We start from the raw sequence: 20256 nt of genomic DNA on the forward strand, positions 1-20256 counted from the left end.
CAGCCAGCCCAGATCTCTCGTCGCCATCAGCATGCCCTGCCCGCCTGGGTTCTCGGCGAGATCAGCGAGAGCCTGTTCCTCTCCGTCCGACGCCTCGGCCCAGTACCCGTAGTCTCCCAGCTCGGGGGCCTGGTCTGCAATGTCTTCCGCCTCTACTCCGTCCCCCCCAGGAAGGTGGCAAGTTCCCCTCCACTCGAAAACACCCCTGAGGCCTCGACTCTCTTCCCGAAGCCGCCTTCCCTCGCTCAAGAAAGTGCAGAGCTCGTCCACTTCCCGTTCAGTCGCAGGGTCCGAAATATCATCCTCTGCCCGCCCATGGATCTCCAGCCCACACCTGGCGCTCAGGTGCTCGCCTTCATCCTCCTCTTGAGTTTCACCTACGTCGGATGCAAGAGTTTTGTCCTCCGTGGGTGAAAAACGGGGGGATCCGTCCACCCTGGCGATGGGCGAGGTTTCAGGCTCTGCAGGGAGGCGAATATCCCGTTCTTCCACCGCCTTGGGACTTCTCTTGCTCTCTGGGAGAACCGACCTTTTCTTGGCTCTGGATCTCAGCATGGCCCTGAAAGCTCTCCATGGCTTCGTCACCCACCAGCCAACAAGCCTGTCCACCGGATCGGCCGCCGCCGTCTCCGCGATGGAGCTGGGCTCTGCCGGGATCGGGGCCTTAGCCCTGGGCTTCCACTTCAGAGGAGACTCCCCGTGTGGGTCGGCGGTTCTGCTGAGAGCGGCCACAGGCCCACACCGGACTCTCGCCCTCTGGGCCGGTGATGCTGGTGGACCGGTGGGCGTCTTCTTCAGGCACAGGAGTTTCCTGAGGAGAGAGGTGCCTGTTTTCCCTGGCACAGATTCCTCGTCAGAGTCCGGCCCTCGGGCGTCTTCCCGCGTGGCCGGCTTCCGGACGGCCTGGATGGGGCTCTCGTGAGTGGCCTCCATGCAGAGGCGGCTCTTGGGGGCCACCTGAGGCGGATTGGCGGCCCCTTTCCTCTTCAGCCAGAACGGGCACCTCCGCTTGAAGAAAGCCCTTCCGGAGGGATACTGTTCTCCTGCCTCAGGTTCGCTCGTGGTCCCCCCAGCCCCGGGAGAAGGCCTTGAAATCAGGCTTTTTCTTGACGCTTCCCCTCCCTGTGAAGGGAGTTTGTTGATATCATAAGATAAGGTAAGTTGGGCCTCTGTTATCCTCTCTGAGGAGGTCTGCATGTTTTGTTCCTTGCCGGGAGCTCCGGTTTATTTTTGTCCCTTGCTCCAGGGATGGCTTTTTTTAAAAAAAAACACAGCAACGATGCTGGTGGTGTTTCTAGCCCTCAGCGTTTCTCGGCTCACTTGCCTCCATCTGTGGTCAGCCTCCTTCAAAACTTCATGGCTCTTAATCCAGGCTGGAGCAGGTATCGAAACTCACATATTTCTTCTTCAAATAACAGCTGCCAATAGGTTTTTTGGGGGCGGTGGGAGGGGGACAGGACGGGTGGCAGGACAGTGTTCCTCCATCAGGTATTTCCCTGCCAAAGTTTATATTACCCTCTGCAGCGTGTCCACAGGCTCTGCTGCTTCCCATGTGGATGAAGAAAAGGCTTGGAAGCACGAAGGGGGCATTCCTTTGCCAGGCTTCCTGCAGAACGACACACACAAAATAAACATGTCCACTGAGCAAATAATTAGGAAATTTATACAGCCAGTTTTTGAGGAACGTGATCGGTCTGGGGGACGGCTGCACGTACCCTGAGTGGGTTCCCCACAAAGCCCCCTTTTGGGGCAGAGAAACAGACTTGGGAAGGCTCTCGCTTCAGTCCCTGGATTCTTCAGAAAGAGCCCGTTTCTAATCCTGCCTGGAGATGTTGAACCTGCTGGAACCTCCGGCATGCACAGATGATGCTCAGCATCTATGCTCCTCCTCCAATGATCATGAACGAGCCAGCAGTAAATCACACTGTGCAAGTTGGCGTTAACTCTCTATTAGCCAAAGCGCGATCTGCAAAGAAGTGTCAGGCCTAATGAGTGCAGCAACTCATCCCCCACAGGTCTTGCCCCATGGATCAGTTGCCCTCTCTCCCCACAGCCATCTAAGTTCCCTCCTCTCCAGGGCTTTCCCCAAGCAATCAGAGACTGCGCCTGGGTGCAGCCAACCTCTCCTCTGCCCTTTTCGCGCCTCTTCTGGTCCTGGGAGACCAGCTGGGAGGGGAGCTTGTTGCAGCAGGAGGGGGAGATCCCTGTGACTCTTCATCAGCCTGACCCATCTCTGCCTCTTGGCCCCCTCTCCTCTCCAGCCTCTGAGTCTAGACTGCTCTCTGCCACAGCCTCCTCCTGCTCACTAAGCCCTGTTGCCTCTCCCGCTCCCAACACCACTTCCTCCTCCCAGTCAGCTCCCTCTTCTCCCTCTGATCACTCATTGTTGTCCCACCCCCTGGCTCTGGACCGCCTTCCCTTGGGGGGGGGGCTCCCCAGCCAGTTCTTCCCACCATCCCTCTGCATCCAACCAGGCCATGAGACCAGTCTTTGAAGCCACTCGATTTCTTACGCCCAGGTGCCCCTCCACCTCTCTTCAGAAGCCACCCCCCTGCTAGGAATACTGGTGTTGCTGCTTGAGACGAACAGGCCAAACTCCCCCTGCGTACATTTTGTTTTGCCTTGACGGCTGGACTCCGTCCTCCTTCTGCAAAGCTGGGAGCTGCGTCTATTTCTGGCCTTTTGCCGGCTCCCTCCACTGGCACAGGGCTTGTGGCCTTGAAATGTTCTGCAAAAACGTCTCTCCAGAATCCCAGCTGTTTTCCTAGCGAGCCGGAGAACATTGCTCAGCGACCCTTACGGCTCTGCTCATATTGAGGAAGGCTGAGCTCAGCAGGAGATTGAGCGAGGGAGGGAGGGAGCGGGGAAGAGACCTTGCATTTGTGCTCATTCTTGAAGGATTCGGGAGCAAGGATAGCCTGATTCGAGCCCTTGGAAACTAGCAAGCACACTTCTGAGCATGTGCAGGGAGTCATCTCTGCCTCGCCACTTTGCTAACACAAGCTGCCTCCGGGTATATTTTGTTGGAAGACAAGGTGCATGTGTAGCTCAGTTGGTTAGAGCGTGGTGCTGAGAACGCCAAAGTCGCGGGTTCGATCCCCGTATGGGACAACTGCATATTCCTGCATTGCAGAGGGCTGGTCTGGATGACCCTCAGGGTCCCTTCCAACTCCACAATTATATATAAGGTTTTGAGCTCAAAAAAAAAGCCCCCAAAATGTGACTTCCAACACCAGCAAGCAGGCAAATTCCTCCTGGTCTACCTTTTCACAGCCCTATTTATTTAATAAAATCATAGAATTGCAGAGTAGGAAGGGACCCCTATGGTCATCTAGTCCAACCCCTGACAAGGCAGGAATCCTTTGCCCAACGTAGGATTTGAATCCATGATTAAGATTCTCATGCTCAGCCGATGAATTTAAAAAAAATATTTTTGCTTCATTTCGTAAAATGTATACAGCTCTTGATTGTAAAACACAAAAAACCTCAAAACAATAACATTATCAATAGGAAGAATTATATATATTTTTTGCGACTTTCAAAAAGCCCAGTAGCTCAGTCGGTAAACTATGGGACTCTTAATCTCAGGATCCTGGGTTTGCCCGAAAGATTCCTACAATAGACTAAAAACAGATTCACCAACCTGGAGACCTCCAGTTGTTTGGAACTACAAGTCCCATCAGCCCCAGAGTGCCCAAGAATGCCTAAGGCAGTGCCGGAGAATGGGGGGCTGGATGTGTGCGGGGAGGGCTGCGGGAATCGGGCACCTCGGTTTGCAACCTTCCTCCCACGGAGCGCGGCGGTGGGGAGACAGAAGGCAGCGACCCCCGAGCAGCTCCCGTCCTCTGGGGGTTGTAAGGCGGGGTGGGGGCACGAGTAAGCGTCGTCCCTCCCCCCCCGCTTGACTCCTCCGCCTCCAACCATGCCATGGAAGTCCTTGCTTCCCAAGGACTTTGCAGCCCAGCAAGGCAGCTGCGTCCGTGCGCGCACAAGAGGTGCGCAAAGATGCTCTTAGCATCCTGGCCCTGCCTGCTGCTGTATGGGGAACCCCCCCCCCGTCCAGCGGTGACCTTCATCTCCCCAACCCCCCCAGCTGGATCTACACCCCCCTCCCACCCCCCAGCGATCGCACTGCACCCCCCTTACCTGACTGATGCCCAGAGCATCCGTGCCAGCCTTGCAGCGGCGACGGGAACAAAGACGGGCGCAGCCAGCTCCGCTTTCTTCTCCTTCCCCTCCCTCTCCCCTCCGCACGTACCGGGGGGAGCCTCGCCGCGTACCGGGCTCCGCCACCGGCCCGAGGCTCTCTCTGCTCCGCGCCTGGCGGAGGAGCAGCCTCGGACGCCCACCCCCCGTGGCAACATCTGGAGGGCGCGCACGGGAAGGCGCCCTTCACACGTTCCCGCGTGACACGCGGGCGGGCCCCACGTGCCCAGACCCCGCCCGCCCGCCCGCTCTCTCCTTCGCGGCCTGTACGAAGGGGGTAGTGGCACGCAGGCACCCCACCGATTTCCACAGCGACCTGGCTGCTGGTGGAAGGGGATTCACGCGTCTTGCAGGAACGTGGGGATGGGGGGGGACTGGTAGGATGAGACGATCCTAAGGTGGGATGGAATGGAAGCCCAGCAAGCAAACACCAGACCTCTTTTTCTCCTCTTTATTAGAAAACCTTTGATGCCAAATATATTAAAGAAGGGGTAGTGGAATGAAGGGGTCATATACATGCTCCGTTCTGGTGGCATCTGGCTTCTCTGAAGGCTGGAGGTGTATCTTCTCTGGCCTTCGGCTGGACATTGGCTTGTTCATGTTCAAGCAGAGTCTGTGGCAGCAAAATGTTCTGCAGAAAAGGCCCCTCGGAATTCCAGATGTTGCCACGTCTAGCGAGGGAACGTGGCTGGGTGGAACACAGCAACGGAAGAGCACAGGTGGCCAGAATTACCACCTAAGGTCCTGTGTTTCAAAATGCAGCTGCCTGCGATCTACGGAACTCCTAGCCTCAGGGTGATGTACGCAGACACACTGAACTTAATAGGGATGTCTAACCGAGGTTCCTTGACTTCTGTGACTCTGGAAGAAAGGCGGTGTGCGCATCACACATTTAAAGCACACCAAACAAAGGAATCCTGGGTATAGCCGTTTGTCAAGGGTGCTGGGAACTGTAGTTCTGTGAGATGCATACTACGGTTCCCAGGATTCTTAGGAGGGAGGGAATGTGCCGCAAACGTATGGGGCATGCGTAGTTGGGTACAAGTTCCTTCTTTTTTAGGACCAGTTAAATAAATGGAGGAGGATAGGCCTAACAGTGAATATTTGTGTTAACAACTAATAATTGAACACTTGGGGGGGGGGTATTCTCTCTCCTTTTCACCAGGTGCTACAGCCCACCTCCGACCAGATACAGCCGGGCACTGCACTGCAGGAACAGATTCTGGAACCCGCTGGAGGAAGAGCCTGTGGAACTCCCAGAGACAACTTTCTTCTCTCCATGCATTGTGAAGAGTCCACGCCGCACCAGCACTCCCTGCCTTCTACGTGGGTGGTGGCCCACTGTAGGTGAGCATGAGGTGGAAGGATCTGGCGTAGCGGTTTTGCTGGAGGCAGGAGAGCTCCGACGAGAGCTCTGACGGGTACAGAGGAAAGGGGCTGGCCAAGAACAGCAGCAGCAGCAGCAGGATGGCGCTGAGGATCACCACCGTCCTGTTCCATATGGCGGGGAGTCTGGGGGGCTTCTGGGTTCGGAGGCAGGAGATGAGCGAAGGCTCTTGTAGGCTGGATCTGGAAGGAGAAGCAAATGGTTCAGATTCGTAAATCTGGCTGTTGGGACACTTCTTTGAATAATAAATAATAATAATAATAATAATAATAATAATAATAATAATAATAATAATAATAATAATAATAATCTTATTTATATTCCAGCCTCCCAGCCAAAGCTGGGCTCAGAGTGGCTAACAACAGTAAAATAATACAGCATTCTTTATGGACTTAGGTAAAGGGACCCCCTGACTGTTAAGTCCAGTCGCGGATGACTCTGGGGTTTCGGCGCTCTATAGGCTGAGGGAGCTGGCGTTTGTCCACAGAAAGCTTCCGGGTCATGTGGCCAGCATAACTAAGCTGCTTCTGGCGAACCAGAAATGCCGTTTTCCTCCCCTCTGCAGTGGTACCTATTTATCTACTTGCACTTGACATGCTTTCGAACTGCTAGGTTGGCAGGAGCTGGGACCAAACAACGGGAACTCACCCCGTCGTGGGGATTTGAACCGCCAACCTTCTGATCGGCAAGTCCTAGGCTCAGTGGTTTGACCACAGCGCCACCCGAGTCCCTATATTACATTCTTGTTATTGTATATTACATTAAAGGTAAAGGGACCCCTGACCATTAGGTCCAGTCGTGACCGACTCTGGGGTTACGGCGCTCATCTAGCATTATTGGTCGAGGGAGCTGGCTTACAGCTTCCGGGTCATGTGGCCAGCAGGACTAAGCCGCTTCTGGCGAACCAGAGCAGCGCATGGAAATACCGATAACCTTCCCACCAGAGCGGTACCTGTTTATCTACTTGCACTGGTATGCTTTCAAACTGCTAGGCTGGCAGGAGCTGGGACCAAGCAATGGGAGCTCACCCCGTTTGTGGGGATTCGAACCACCAGCCTTCTGATCAGGAAGCCCAAGAGGCTCAGTGGTTTAGACCACAGCGCCACTCACATCTTTATGGACTTGCAGGACCTCAAAAGGTCACTTCCACAGCAGTGTCAGAGGTCTCCTCCCACAGCCCTCTGTGGCCTCTCAGGGTTGGGGCCGTCAGAATCATAGCAGATTTGGCTCCAAGGCCAAACAGCTGCCCAGAGATGTCTTTGTCCAATTGGAAGGAAGCTCGCTTACCCCTGCTCAATGGTGATTGCGATTTCTGCTGGCCGGGAGTCGAGGTGCTCCTTCTTGCAGATCTATGAAAACAGGCACAGAGAGTTAAAAGGAAAAGCAGGCAATAAACGAATAGAAAATTAGTTTTTGTTGGTGGCGAGAGAGATTGGGGGCCACGGTTGGTTTGCCTTCATCTACAGTCGTGCCTTGGTTCTCAAACTTAATCCGTTCCAGAAGTCCGTTCCAAAACCAAGGTGTGCTTTCCCATAGAAAGCGATGCAAAACAGATTAATCCATTCCAGGCTTTTTAAAATAACCTCTAAAACAGCAATTTAACATGGATTTTACTATCTAACGAGACCATTGATCCATAAAATGAAAGCAATAAACAATGTACTGCAGTCACACACAATCAATCAATCAATCAATCAATCAGTAGCTGAACCGGGTTCCACACAGTCACCAAAAAGAGCTGCAAAAATAAAAACCCAACATAAATAGCAAAAACAGACAGACCTCAGCGTAATATTCAAAAAGGAAGTGTGGCACTCAAATTGGAAGCGTAACACTCAAAACAGAGCACGTTTGACTTCCGAAAAAGGTTCACAAATCAGAACACTTCCGGGTTAGCAGTGTTTGGGTTCCGAGTTGTTTGAGTACCAAGGTGTTTGAGAACCAAGGCACCACTGTATTATGTTCCCACAGAGGACCTTAAGGCCACAAATGACAACACTTTGGAGGTCCCGAGCCACAAGGTGGTTAGACTGGTCTCAACTAGGGCCAGGGCCTTTTCAGTACTGGCCCTGACTTGGTGGAACGCTCTGTCACAAGAGACCAGGGCCCTGTGGGACTTGACATCTTTCCGCAGGGCCTGCAAGACAGAGCTGTTCCGCCTGGCCTTTGGTTTGGACTCAGTCTGACCCATATGTTTCCCTCCCCTTATAGTCTTGATTTATCGGCTATTTTAAATTGAGGCTGCATTTTAAATTGCATTTTAACCTGTATATTATAATTTTTTTTCTTTTCCTATTATGTTTTTACTGTAATTTTACTGGTGTTAGCCGCCCTGAGCCCAGATCTGGCTGGGGAGGGCGGGGTATAAATAAAAATATTTATTATTATTGCAAGGAGATGCCACCAGGGCTAAGGTCTGGTAGGAAGCACAAGCTCAATGGGCCTCCTAAATCCAGAGGGGTGGAAGTAGCTGGAGGTTGTCCAGTGTTGCCCAAAGAAAGCACTCTGCACATGCTCAGAAGTTCATTCCTTACAGCTTCAGGATCTCCAGCCATTCCTTTCTCGGTTGCAGCCCAAGGCAGCGAAGCCACAAAGATCCAGGGATTCGTTTCCCAGGGTTCCCAACCTATAAGCTGCTTACCTGCTCAACGTTGCTGGCTGGGGTTGGCCGAATTTTCTTTTTCGCCCGTTGCTGTGACTTCTGCCTCTTGGGTCGTTTCCCGCTTGCCTGGGATTGCACTGGGAATTGCAGATTGAGGACACGTAGGGAGACAGGCCCACAAGTCCCAGTGACCTGCAGAGTGGACCGTAAGATTATAAGGTGCTGCCCTCTAGGGAGCCAGATCATTGGTCCATCTAGTTCAGCGTTGGCTACACTGGCAGGCAGCAGCAGAAGAAGACCTTGGGTTCCATCCCTGGCATCTCCAGGTAGGGCCAAGATGGGAAAGGCTAAAACCCTGGACAGCCACTGACCCTCAGAGTACACCAATATTTCTCAAACCTGAGTCCCCGGTTGTTGTTGGACTACAACTCCCATCATCCGTAGCTAGTGGGATGAATGGTCAGGGATGACGGGAGTGTCGACATGCAGAGGGGCCGGGAGGCCAGCTGGCAAGCCCAGCTCGGACGTCTCCTTCCATCGGCCCGTGCTCTGATGTAAATCAGCGACCCAAACTTCAAAAGCCAGGGCACGCAATTAGCAGAGTGAGGCCACTGGTCCCATCACCTCCTGGCAAATAGAAGGGGAAGAAATGGAGGCAGTGAGAGATTTGACTTTCTTGGGCTCCATGATCACTGCAGATGGTGACAGCAGCCACGAAATTAAAAGACGCCTGCTTCTTGGGAGAAAAGTGATGACAAACCTAGACAGCATCTTGAAAAGCAGAGACATCACCTTGCCGACTAAGGTCTGTATAGTTAAAGCTGTGGTTTTCCCTGTAGTGATGTATGGAAGTGAGAGCTGGACCATAAAGAAGGCTGATCGCTGAAGAATGGATGCTTTTGAATTCTGGTGCTGGAGGAGACTCTTGAGAGTCCCATGGACTGCAAGAAGATCAAACCTCTCCATTCTGAAGGAAATCAGCCCTGAGGGCTCATTGGAAGGACAGATCCTGAAGCTGAGGCTCCAAGACTTTGGCCACCTCAGGAGAAGAGAAGACTCCCTGGAAAAGACCCTGATGTTGGGAAAGATGGAGGGCACAAGAAGAAGGGGACGACAGAGGACGAGATGGTGGGACAGTGTTCTCGAAGCTACCAGCGTGAGTTTGACCAAACTGCGGGAGGCAGTGGAAGACAGGAGGGCCTGGCGTGCTCTGGTCCAGGGGGTCACAAAGAGTCGGACACGACTAAACAACAACAACTGCGCACACAGAAGTAGGCATGAGGCGTAAGTCATGCTACAGCTACAGATTTATTGAACATAAATCAGAACAAAGAAACATGTCGTCTCTCTCTCATGTCGTCTCGGAGAGAACAGCAAAAGCAAAAGCTATACACAAAACGGAAGTTCCCAGCAAACTGTGCTGGAAAGTAAACAGACATGCAACATGCAACCATTTCATGTCCTCTTCCTTAAGGTGGAACGGAATTCTCACCAGGGAGTAGTGGACTCGAGTTTGAGAAACACTGGTGTACACCATCTTTCCTCGACCTGGTGCCCCCCCTCTCCAGATCTCTCTGCCAGCCCAGTTATGGGAGTTGCCGTCCCAAGAGCTTGGAGGGCGCCAAGTTGGAGGAGCCTGGTGCAGAGAAGGCACAGCCAGATGGAGCAGGAGATTCCTGCCCCCAATATATACGTTCTCTACAACCCGAGATGTTCTCGCCCTGCTCCATCGGAAGAACTTACTTGTTCCACCTCCAGCTTCCCTCCCATCTTCTCCCGGCAGTTCTGGCCCAGCCAAGTCTCAATCCGTTCGGGGTCAAATCCCATTGGTTCTGCTTGGTGGGGGCTCCCTTTCTCTGGTGGCCCATTTTGGGGGTGCTGACGTCCCTGGAGCTCCCACAAGTGTGACGTTCCTACCAGAGAAGGCAGCAAGAACATCAGATCAGGGAGGGAATCCTGTCCCTAAAGTGGAACTCTAGTTTCCAGATTAGATGGTCACAGAGCGCTGGCAAACAAGAAGGAAACGGACATTTGTTTCTCATTTGCTTGCGGGCAGGTTATACGGCATTGAGCATCAATCCTGAGTTGCTTGTATGGTGGTTATAGGTCTTCCGTTAACCCATGGGTAGGCAAACTAAGGCCCAGGGGCCGGATGCGCTCCAATCGCCTTCTCAATCCGGCCCGTGGACGGTCCAGGAATCAGCATGTTTTTACATGAGTAGAGTGTGTCCTTTTATTTAAAACGCACCTCTGGGTTATTTGTGGGGCATAGGAATTCGTTCCTATGGTCTGAGGGACTGTAGAAAATTTTGCTGACCCCTGGACTTTAACCAATCATTTATCCACACTTTTAGCACATTTTCCCCATCACTTTCCTAACTGCGTAAATTAATAACAACAACAATAAATTATACTCCGACTTTTCCCCTGACAGGATTCAAGTCAGCTTAGAGATAAAAACAAGAACCACTAAAAACACAGTAAAAACAATAATTAAGAAACAATTGTGGTCGTTTTCACACCAGAGTGCTTTCATATACTATAAGTGGGCAAAAATCTAAATTTCCAGTACGTGATTGACTCAGTCTCGCAAAATGCTGGCAATCTGGAAGAAGCCGCCTGTGCCAGACTTTACACACCTGCTGAAAACGTTTCTATTCTGCCAAGTCTGTGCTGGCAATTAAGAGCACATCTTTCAAAATAATCATGTGGTTTCTGATTTTGACTTTCCATATGGTTTTTCCAATTTGTATGGTTTTATGTCCTCTTGTTGTAAACTGTTTTGATTTTTGTTTTAATGAAATAACAGCATGAAAACACTTTTACAAATAAGTTCCAGGCACACCCAAAGGGACGATTCAGCTTATTAAACCAGCATCTCCTCTAAAAAGACCCTGGGAGATCAAATGCAAGGACTTACCAGAACTGCACCTTTTTATTTCCTGGTCTGTGACGGAGGAACTGAACTGATCCCACTCCACTTGGAATCCATTCTGCACCTGTAAGAAAGGGGGGGAAAGATGGGGCCAGTTATGAAACCACAAGGAAAACTATTAAATTGGCAAGAAGAAGGGCAAGATTTTGGGGTGGGGGAATCGGCCATTATGAAAACCAGATGGGGTAGGGAGGAGGGGTTACGTGGCATGGGGTGAACATGGTTAATCTGTGGAACTCTCTCCCACTGGAGACAGTGATGGCCACGAGTGTAGATGGCTTTAAAAGACAATTGGGCAAATTCGTGGAGGAGAAGTCTTATCAATGGCCACTAAGCCAGGATGGCTATTGCTCACCCTCCACATTCAGAGGCAGCTTCTGGGTATCAGTTTCTGGAAACCACCAGAGAGGGGAGTTGCTCTCGCACTCAGGTCCCGCTTGCGGGTTTCCCAGAAGAGACATCTGGTCGGCCCTTATGGCCTTCACCAGCTTGGAACCCTCCAGATGTTTTGGACTACAACTCCCATCAGCCCCAGCTACGAGGCAGTAACTGGCCCAAGGTCACCCAGTGAGATTGGTGACTGAGTGGGGATTCGAACCCTGCTCTCCCAGGTCCTAGTCCACGCATGGCCACTGTGAGAAGAGGGTGCTGGACTAGATCTAGCAGGCCAGCTTAAAACATCCTTTTGTTGCTATTTTAGGCAGAAAAGTGAAGCCTCCATATTCCTGCTCTCTCCTCCTACCAAGCCCTGGGAGTAAGACCTCTTCCACCCACACCCCCCAGCCATTCCCAAATGCTTACAGAAAAGTCTTCTTGGCTGCCGCATCTCAAAGGCAAGGAACGGGATGCACAGACAGAAGGCCTGCACTTCCGGCGAGGTTCTTCCCATTGGCCCATACCTGCAGGAGAACAAAACAGGGGAAAGGAATCCAGCTGCTGCCCAATCTATCAGTGACCACATCAGAATATCTGCTTCTGTTTTGTTTAAAAAGTCAACTTCCAGCCCTTATGAGCCTTCCCCAGCTTGGCACGCTCCAGATGTTTAGGACTACAACTCCCATCAGCCCCAGCTACGAGGCAGTAACTGGCCCAAGGTCTGTGACTGAGTGGGGATTCAAACCCTGCTGTCCCAGGTCCTAGCCCAGGCATGGCCAAACTTGGCCCTCCAGATGTTTTGGGACTACAACTCCCATCGTCCCTAGCTAACAGGGCCAGTGGTCAGGGGTGATGGGAACTGTAGTTCTGAAACAGCTGGAGGGCCAAGATTGGCCATGCCTGTCCTAGCCCAACAGCCTAACCACAGTGCCTCTTCTGCGATGGAAGACTCATAGAGCTGAAGGTGCTGTTTGATGGCTGTAAAAGGTAAAGGGACCCCTGACCATTAAGTCCAGTCGTGACCGACTCTGGGGTTGCGGCGCTCATCTCGCTTTACTGGCCGAGGGAGCCGGCGTACAGCTTCCAGGTCATGTGGCCAGCAGGACTAAGCCACTTCTGGCGAACCACAGCAGCGCACGGAAATGCCATTTACCTTCCCGCCGGAGCGGTATCTATTTATCTACTTGCACTTTGACGTCCGTCGCGGGGATTCGAACCGCCGACCTTCTGATCGGCAAGCCCTAGGCTCTGTGGTTTAGACCACAGTGCCACCCCTGTCCCTGTTTGATGGGTGTAGGTGCTCAGAAACTCTGAAACGAATGATGGGGGTGGAGACGATGGTAATGGTAATGATGATGATGATAGTAACAACAACAACAAATTATTTCTTCTACCCCTCCCATCACACTGGGTTGCCCCGGACACTCTGGGAGGCATCCAACAAAAATACAGTATCAAAAATTAAAAGCTTCCAATGACAGGGCTGCCTTCAGATATAGTCTAAACGTTGTGTAGTTGTTTATCTCCTTGACATCTGGTGGGAGGGCGTTCCACAGGGCGGGCGCCACTACCGAGAAGGCCCTCTGCCTGGTTCCCTGTAGCTTTGCTTCTCGCAATGAGGGAACCACCAGAAGGCCCTCGGAGCTGGACCTCAGCGTCCGGGCTGAACGATGGGGGTGGAGACGCTCCTTCAGGTATACAGGACTGAGACCGTTCAGGGCTTTAAAGCTCTACACTTTGAATTGTGCCTGGAAACGTCCTGGGAGCCAATGTAGGTCTTTCAAGACCGGTGTTATGTGGTCTCGGCGGCCGCTCCCAGTCACCAGTCTAGCTGCCGCATTCTGGATTAGTTGTAGTTTCCGAGTCACCTTCAAAGGTAGCCCCACGTAGAGCGCATTGCAGTAGTCCAAGCGGGACTTGGACCACTCTGACGAGACAGCCTGTGGGCAGGGAGGGTCTCATCCTGCGTACCAAATGGGCCCTTGTTCCTGTGTCATGATTCAACCCAGCTCCATACCCACAAAGCGGGGGGCTCTCCCTCCCTCCCAGGCCATGCCTACCTGTGATGGCGCTGGAGTATGAGGAATCCTCTTCGTCATGCGACGTAGATCCCCCTATATCCACAGAAGGATCCCACTCCAGATCCACGTTTACCTCCACAGCGGGAGCTGGCTGCTGGCGGTGCAGAGAGGGGTTCTTTGGGGTCGACTGGCGCATGGGGGCAGCAGGAGGCTGGGGCGGCCCATCCAGGGATTCTTCCGCAAGGGACTCAGACTCCAAATCGCTGTCCCGGTCAGACAGCCACTCGTCCTCAAAGACCTGGGGGCAAGGTAGGAGAGAAAGAGAGAGCTCTGCAGACATGGAAGAGTTATCGTCCACTTAAAGAAATCTCACGCAGTAAACTCACTGCACCTTCAATGCCCATTTGCAACACATCCTTTCCCTAGAAGAATTCTGAACGCTGCCGTTTTCCCCTCACAGAGTTACAATTCCCAGCTTAGCCCAGGATTCTTTGAGGGGAAGAACGAGCTTTGCATGTGCTTTCAAGTGCTGTGGGTTCCTAAAGAGATGTCCAAGATTGAACCTGGAGATATGCTCTGCAAATATGCTCTGCCCTTGAGCAGTGCCCTTCACTTGCAAGGGGCTGGATTCTGCACCCTCGTAGCGGTTTCTGTGCAATTTCTGTCGTGCAGTTCAGACGTGCAAGTCATCATTTGATGGACATAGCCTGCTGGAACTGGCCAAGGGCCCATTGTGGCATTTGCCCTCCTAGGTGGGTCATAAGGAAAGGGTTAAATGAGTGTGCAGTGATTGGCCAGTGGGAACCCAAGGGGAGGAGTTAGAGTGGGAGTTGTCGGGAAGTCAGTTGGGAGTTGGAAGAGGGAGGATAAGTCTGTGGGTTGGTTGAGTTTAGATGTGAGAGAGTGAGAGAAACTGTAGGAGGAGTCAGAGAGACAGTTGGGATAATCAGTTAAGAGTTATTAGGAAGGTATAGGCTGGTACAGGAACTAAGATTAAGAAACTGACAAGAAAAATTATCTGAAACCATAAACTTGTTAAGGCTTATAAAATAAACTGAATTATTTGTTTTAATGTTAACAGCTGTCAGGACTCAGTGTGTACCCGAGAGAAACGGGTTGGTGGCAGCGCGGAAGTGATCATAGTGGTGGCACAGGGATCAATAGACCGTCCGGGGACCCTGTGTGATCGCCACACCTATCTAGTCCAGCCTGTTCTCACAGTGGCCAACCAGACGGCCATCGTGGGAAACCCTCAAGGAGGATTCGAACACAGAGCAGGTCTCCCTTCCTGTAGTTTCCAGCAGCTGGTATTCAGAAGAATTGCTGCCTCCAGCTGTGCAGGAAGGGCATAAAAATCATGGCTAGTAGCCCACTCCTCCCTGAATTTGTCCAATCCTCTTTTAAAGCCAGCCAAGTGGGTGGCCATGGCTGCTTCCTGTGGCAGCGAGTTCCGCAGATTAACCCTGAACTTTGCAAACGAACTCTTTTATTTTTCAACATTCAACCTCACTGATGTCCATGAATTCTCACCTAATGCAAGAGGGAGAAAACCTTTACTCCATCCACTTCCTCCATGCCCTGCAAAATTTTATAAACTATCATGTCACCTCCTGCCGTTTCTCAAAACAAGAGAAAACCTGCAGCCGCCGAGCAATGAATATATCTACATGGGGCTCTATGTGGGGCTCCCTTTGAAGGTGACCTGGAAACTACAACTACTCCAGAATGCGGCAGCTAGACTGGTGATCGCCGAGACCACATAACACCGGTCTTGAAAGACTTACATTGGCTCCCAGTACGTTTCCAAGCACAATGCAAAGTGTTGGTGTTGACCTTTAAAGCCCTAAACGGCCTCAAAGGCCCAGTAGACCTGAAGGAGCGTCTCCACCTCCATCATTCTGCCCGGACACTGAGGTCCAGCTCCGAGGGCCTTCTGGCGGTTCCCTCATTGCGAGAAGCAAAGCTACAGGGAACCAGGCAGAGGGCCTTCTCGGTGGTGGCGCCCGCTCTGTGGAACGCCCTCCCACCAGATGGCAAAGAGAACAACAACTACCAAACTTTTAGAAGACATCTGAAGGCAGCTGTGTTTAGGGAAGCTTTTAAAGTTTGATGTATTACTGTATTTTAATTGGTGGCTGGGAAAGCCCAGCCAGATGGGCAGGGTACAAATAATAAATTATTATTATTACTATATACGTGTGATCTTAATCTAATCCTAATCTGCGGCTCGCCTTCTCCAATGCCTTGATTGGCGTATCAGATTCCCTCTCCCTCTTCCTGAGCAAGGGAGACCCCCTTTACTCACCAGCCTCATGCTGACCAGTCGTCCCTGGAAGCGGAAGACTCTGCGGAAGACCTCCTGGCAGAAGCAGCTCAGGTCCTGCAGCTCCTCCTCCAAGACCTCTGCGTCCTCAGGCTGGCTCTTCTGGATCAGAGCTTCCCCGTGCACCAGCAGGTGGTCCACGCGGTCAGCATTGGCCTGCACGTCTTGCTGGAATGCCTGGATGTCAGGAAAGAGAGAGGCTAAGGGCTTATCCCTCAGCTGGTTTTGGACTACAAGTCCCATCATCGTCCCTACCTAGTAGGACCAGTGGTCAGGGATGATAGGAGGCAGTGACTGCCATCAACCTGGATGGCTTTAGATGTGTATTTCCATCTGTTTTTCGTTTACTGCCGATTTTAATTTTTTTAAAATACAGTATTTTAACTTGCTGTTTTATTTTTTATACATTTTTATTAATTTTTTAACATATCAATTCCAACAGTCATACAACATAACTTCTCATCTTATACAATATTTTTAGACTTCCATCAACACCTCTGATGGTTTTTTGTTCTTTTCTTAATTTCCTATTACCTTTAATTGCCCTTAACTAATAATTCTCCTCATCTTTTTTGCAGTATTTCAAATAATTCACCTTACAAAACTTTTTGCAAACCTACTAGCGTAATCTGTTCATCACAATTGCTTTTTAGTCCGTAAATTTACTCCAGTCTTCTGAGAATCTCTGGTCCCGCAGCTTTCGAATCCTTCCTGTTAAATTATCTAATCTAATTATCTAATTTCATCCTCCATTCTTCTTTCGTCAGTAGTTCTTGCTGTTTTCAACTGTTTTTACTGATAATTCTATGGGTTTTTTTCTATTTGTAAACTGCTTTACTTTTTTAAGAAATCAACCAAAATTTATGTCTTTTCTGTTGTTTATGTTTGTTATAAATTTGAAAAACCAATAAAAACAATTTTGGGGAAAAAGAAATCAAGCAAAATATACATTTTTATGCAGTGCTTTTTTTCTGGGGGTATTCAAAGGTATGCAGTACCAACACCTCCCCCCCAAATGTTTAAATTGTGGCACTTCCTGTAACAACTTCATGGCGAGTAAGGTAAAGGTCAAGGGACCCCTGACCATTAGGTCCAGTCGTGACCGACTCTGGGGTTGTGGTGCTCATCTCGCTTTATTGGCCGAGGGAGCCGGCGTACAGCTTCCGGGTCATGTGGCCAGCATGACTAAGCCGCTTCTGGCGAACCAGAGCAGTGCACGGAAACGCCGTTTGCCTTCCTGCCGGAGTGGTACCTATTTATCTACTTGCACTTTTGACGTGCTTTCGAACTGCTAGGTTGGCAGGAGCAGGGACCGAGCAACGGGAGCTCACCCTGTCGCGGGGATTTGAACTACCAACCTTCTGATTGGCAAGTCCTAAACTCTGTGGTTTAACCCACAGCGCCACCCGCGTCCCATGGCGAGTACCATCCCTTAAAAAAACAAACACTGAAATTAATAAGATAAATCTCTGAGCTTTTGCTGGACACTATCCATGCATGGATTATTAATTTTTTTGCAAGAACATTGAGGTGTCCAGAAATGTTTTCCTCAGCAAATGCCCACCTGCTCAAGATGCCAGGTCCTGAGCTGAGACACCAGACTCCAGATGTGTTTGGTGAATCACGTTTCCCTGGGGAAACATGTAGCCTTGTGGGAAAATTGCTAGAGTGTGAATTCTTGATTCCCCCCTTCCTCAGCTTTTTCCCTACCTGCAGCTGTATCATTTTCTCCAGCGACGTCCCTCCGGAGAAGTGCTCCACGTCGGTGAGTCGGAGGTCCAGCTCCACCAGCCACACCCGGATGGTCTCTTTCTCCAGCTCAAACTTTTCCCACTGGTTCACAAAATGCTGGCAGGGGGAAGGAAGGGAAAGAGCCTATCAAACGCCGCCCTTTATTCACAGAGCTAAGAGATACCTGGACAATACAAAAGAAGAATGGCAGGCGGAAATGATGGACTATGCAGAATTGGACAAAATGACAGGAAGGATTCGAAACCTGCGGGAACAGAGGTTTACAGAAGATTGGAAGAAGTATACGAACTATTTGAAGAGCAGTTGTAATCAACAGATTACACTAGTAGGACTACAAGAAGTTTTGTAGGGAGAAATATATGGTGCTACAAAGTAGATAAAGTAGATAGATAAAGAAAGTAGCTAAAAAGAATAGAGATATAAGTAGATAGAGATATGGGTTGTGAATGTTTTTAGAATGTTGGATTATTTGATTGTTTGATTATTTGATTGTTGTTAGCCGCCCTGAGCCCGGCTTCGGCTGGGGAGGGCGGGATATAAATAAAAATTATTATTATTATTATTATTATTATTATTAAATGTAATAGGGAAAATAAGAAATGTATACTAAGGGATTAGATTGGAAAATTTTCAGACTGGACTGATGGAAGTCAAAATATTGAATAAGATGTAAAAATATGTTTAATTACTGTTGAAAATGGTATGTTTATATATATATATATATATATATATATATATATATATATATATATATATGCAGGTTTTGGTGTCTTCGGGTGTCTTCCCGTGTAAGAGTTGGGGTGTCTAGGCGACGTTTCGACGAGGTCTCACTCGTCATCTTCAGGCTGGTGCTTTCGGCTTCTTGTTACTGGAACAGAGCTCTGTTCCAGTAACAAGAAGCCGAAAGCACCAGCCTGAAGATGACGAGTGAGACCTCGTCGAAACGTCGCCTAGACACCCCAACTCTTACACGGGAAGACACCCGAAGACACCAAAACCTGCATATATATATATATATATATATATATATATATATATATATATATATATATATATATATGAGAGAGATACTTGGACAATATTGTAGGTGGAACATCTACCCTGAAGCGGGTATTCAAAAATGGCCTAGGTTATACCTGTGGAATCGTATGATGCATGAAATCCACTCTCGACTCCGAGTATATTTCAGTTGTCCCGGAGGGAATGTGGACCTCAAGGTGACTGTGGACCTCCAAGGTCCAGCGCCCACCAGGACCCACCTTCAGCCTCTTGCAAATGGCAGCCGTCCGAGCCTGCAGGTCGTCCCAGCGCTGGTTGACCTCCTGCACCGTGGGCCGGAGCTGTGGGCCGATGGCCCCGCTCCTCACCAGCTGATGGTATCGCCTGTTTAAGGATTCCAGAGGAAGCAGCTTGTCTGACACTTGTCTTTGTAGCACCTGAAAAGGAGCCATGAAAAATGCCAGAGGGGATGTTCCAGGAATTGATGTGTAGTTTGGGGGGGGGGGTTGCCCCTCCAGCAGATACCATGCACATGCAGCCCACTACCAAAATCAGCACAATCACTTTTGTGACTTTTGTGCTTTGTCCCCACAAAACACTTCGTCACAGTTTCTTCCTATCTATTCGAAGGGCCTCTGCTGCACGATACCAAATGTAAGAATTCACTGATAAATGTACCTATGTACTGGCCCACTGGAAAAACTTCAGAAATTCATATAGACATGTGAGCTCAGCTACTCAGCAGCCCCTCTGCCTGAGGGATAATCCCTGGCATCCTGATACCTGAGTGCCAGACAGGTAGCCATTCCAGAAACAACAAACCCAGTTGAAGACAAAAGGGTGGGATGAACTTGGCTGGGAAACAGGGAAATGTAAAGATCTCTTTTGTTACACTTGATGGGTGTTTGGTGGAGGGCAAGGGGAACCATGGGGCAGGGTCCAGGATGCTCAGATCTCCCCTTTCATGATGTAACTGTGATGTATTAGTGATGTAGTTTTGGGGGGGTGTAACATGGGGATTAGCAGCTAATAAAGGTTTTGGGGCTCTTTTGTTCTGGACTTCCATCTTGTTCCACCTGGTGGCAGATGGGAGTCCTGTCGTGACAGTCTTCAATCAAGACCAAGCCGACTGGCTGCTGTTTTGCTCTGGTATTCCTGGCTGGTGTCCTTGTCTTTTTGTCCAAGGGAGCCCTCAGATTTCCCCGTTAACAGGGAACATTGAGACTAGAGCAGGCAAAATTCTTTGCCCCCACCTCCCTACAAAGTGGTCTAAGGCTGCTTGAAAACAAATAAATGGGTGATAAAATGTTATTAATGTAAGGTTACCAGGTGTCCCTGTTTCCCGGGGACAGTCCCCAGATTTGCAAATCAGCCCCCTGGCAAAATCCTTAGAAGTTGAATAGTGTGCCTGAACGCTGAAGTCCAGCGCCGAGGGCCTTCTGGTGGTTTCCTCACTGCGAGAAGCCAAGTTACAGGGAACCAGGCAGAGGGCCTTCTCGGTGGTGGCGCCCGCCCTGTGGAATGCCCTCCCATCATATGTCAAAGAGATAAACAACTACCTGCCATTTAGAAGACACCTGAAGGCAGCCCTGTTCAGGGAAGTTTTTAATATTTAATGCTGTCTTGTTTTTAACACTCGATTGGGAGCCACCCAGA

At 50.3% G+C, this 20256-nt stretch overlaps 1 protein-coding gene and 1 long non-coding RNA gene across 5 annotated transcripts in view; one reads left to right on the forward strand and one right to left on the reverse strand.

Moving 5' to 3' along the window:
* The window catches only part of LOC310712949, a 2318697-nt gene that overhangs the window by 2123550 nt on the left and 174891 nt on the right, over nt 1-20256 (forward strand). The window lies entirely within an intron of this gene.
* SYNE4 (spectrin repeat containing nuclear envelope family member 4) overlaps nt 4644-20256 on the reverse strand; it is a 32463-nt gene continuing 16850 nt past the window's right edge. For 3 of the 4 annotated variants that reach the window (XM_083516207.1, XM_083516208.1, XM_083516210.1), the window contains 10 exons: nt 18861-19037; nt 17560-17697; nt 15832-16026; nt 13566-13824; nt 11932-12029; nt 11116-11194; nt 9939-10108; nt 8235-8387; nt 6881-6942; nt 4644-5775 (listed from right to left, as the gene is read on the reverse strand). In XM_083516207.1, the coding sequence (XP_083372333.1) occupies nt 5529-5775; nt 6881-6942; nt 8235-8387; nt 9939-10108; nt 11116-11194; nt 11932-12029; nt 13566-13824; nt 15832-16026; nt 17560-17697; nt 18861-19037 (1578 nt within the window). In that variant the 3' untranslated portion in view covers nt 4644-5528. The remainder of the gene's footprint in view (nt 5776-6880; nt 6943-8234; nt 8388-9938; nt 10109-11115; nt 11195-11931; nt 12030-13565; nt 13825-15831; nt 16027-17559; nt 17698-18860; nt 19038-20256) is intronic. The other variant, XM_083516209.1, reaches the window with a different exon arrangement.

This window comes from Podarcis liolepis (assembly GCF_965112155.1).
Source record: "Podarcis liolepis genome assembly, chromosome: 7".
Lineage (NCBI taxonomy): Eukaryota > Metazoa > Chordata > Lepidosauria > Squamata > Lacertidae > Podarcis > Podarcis liolepis.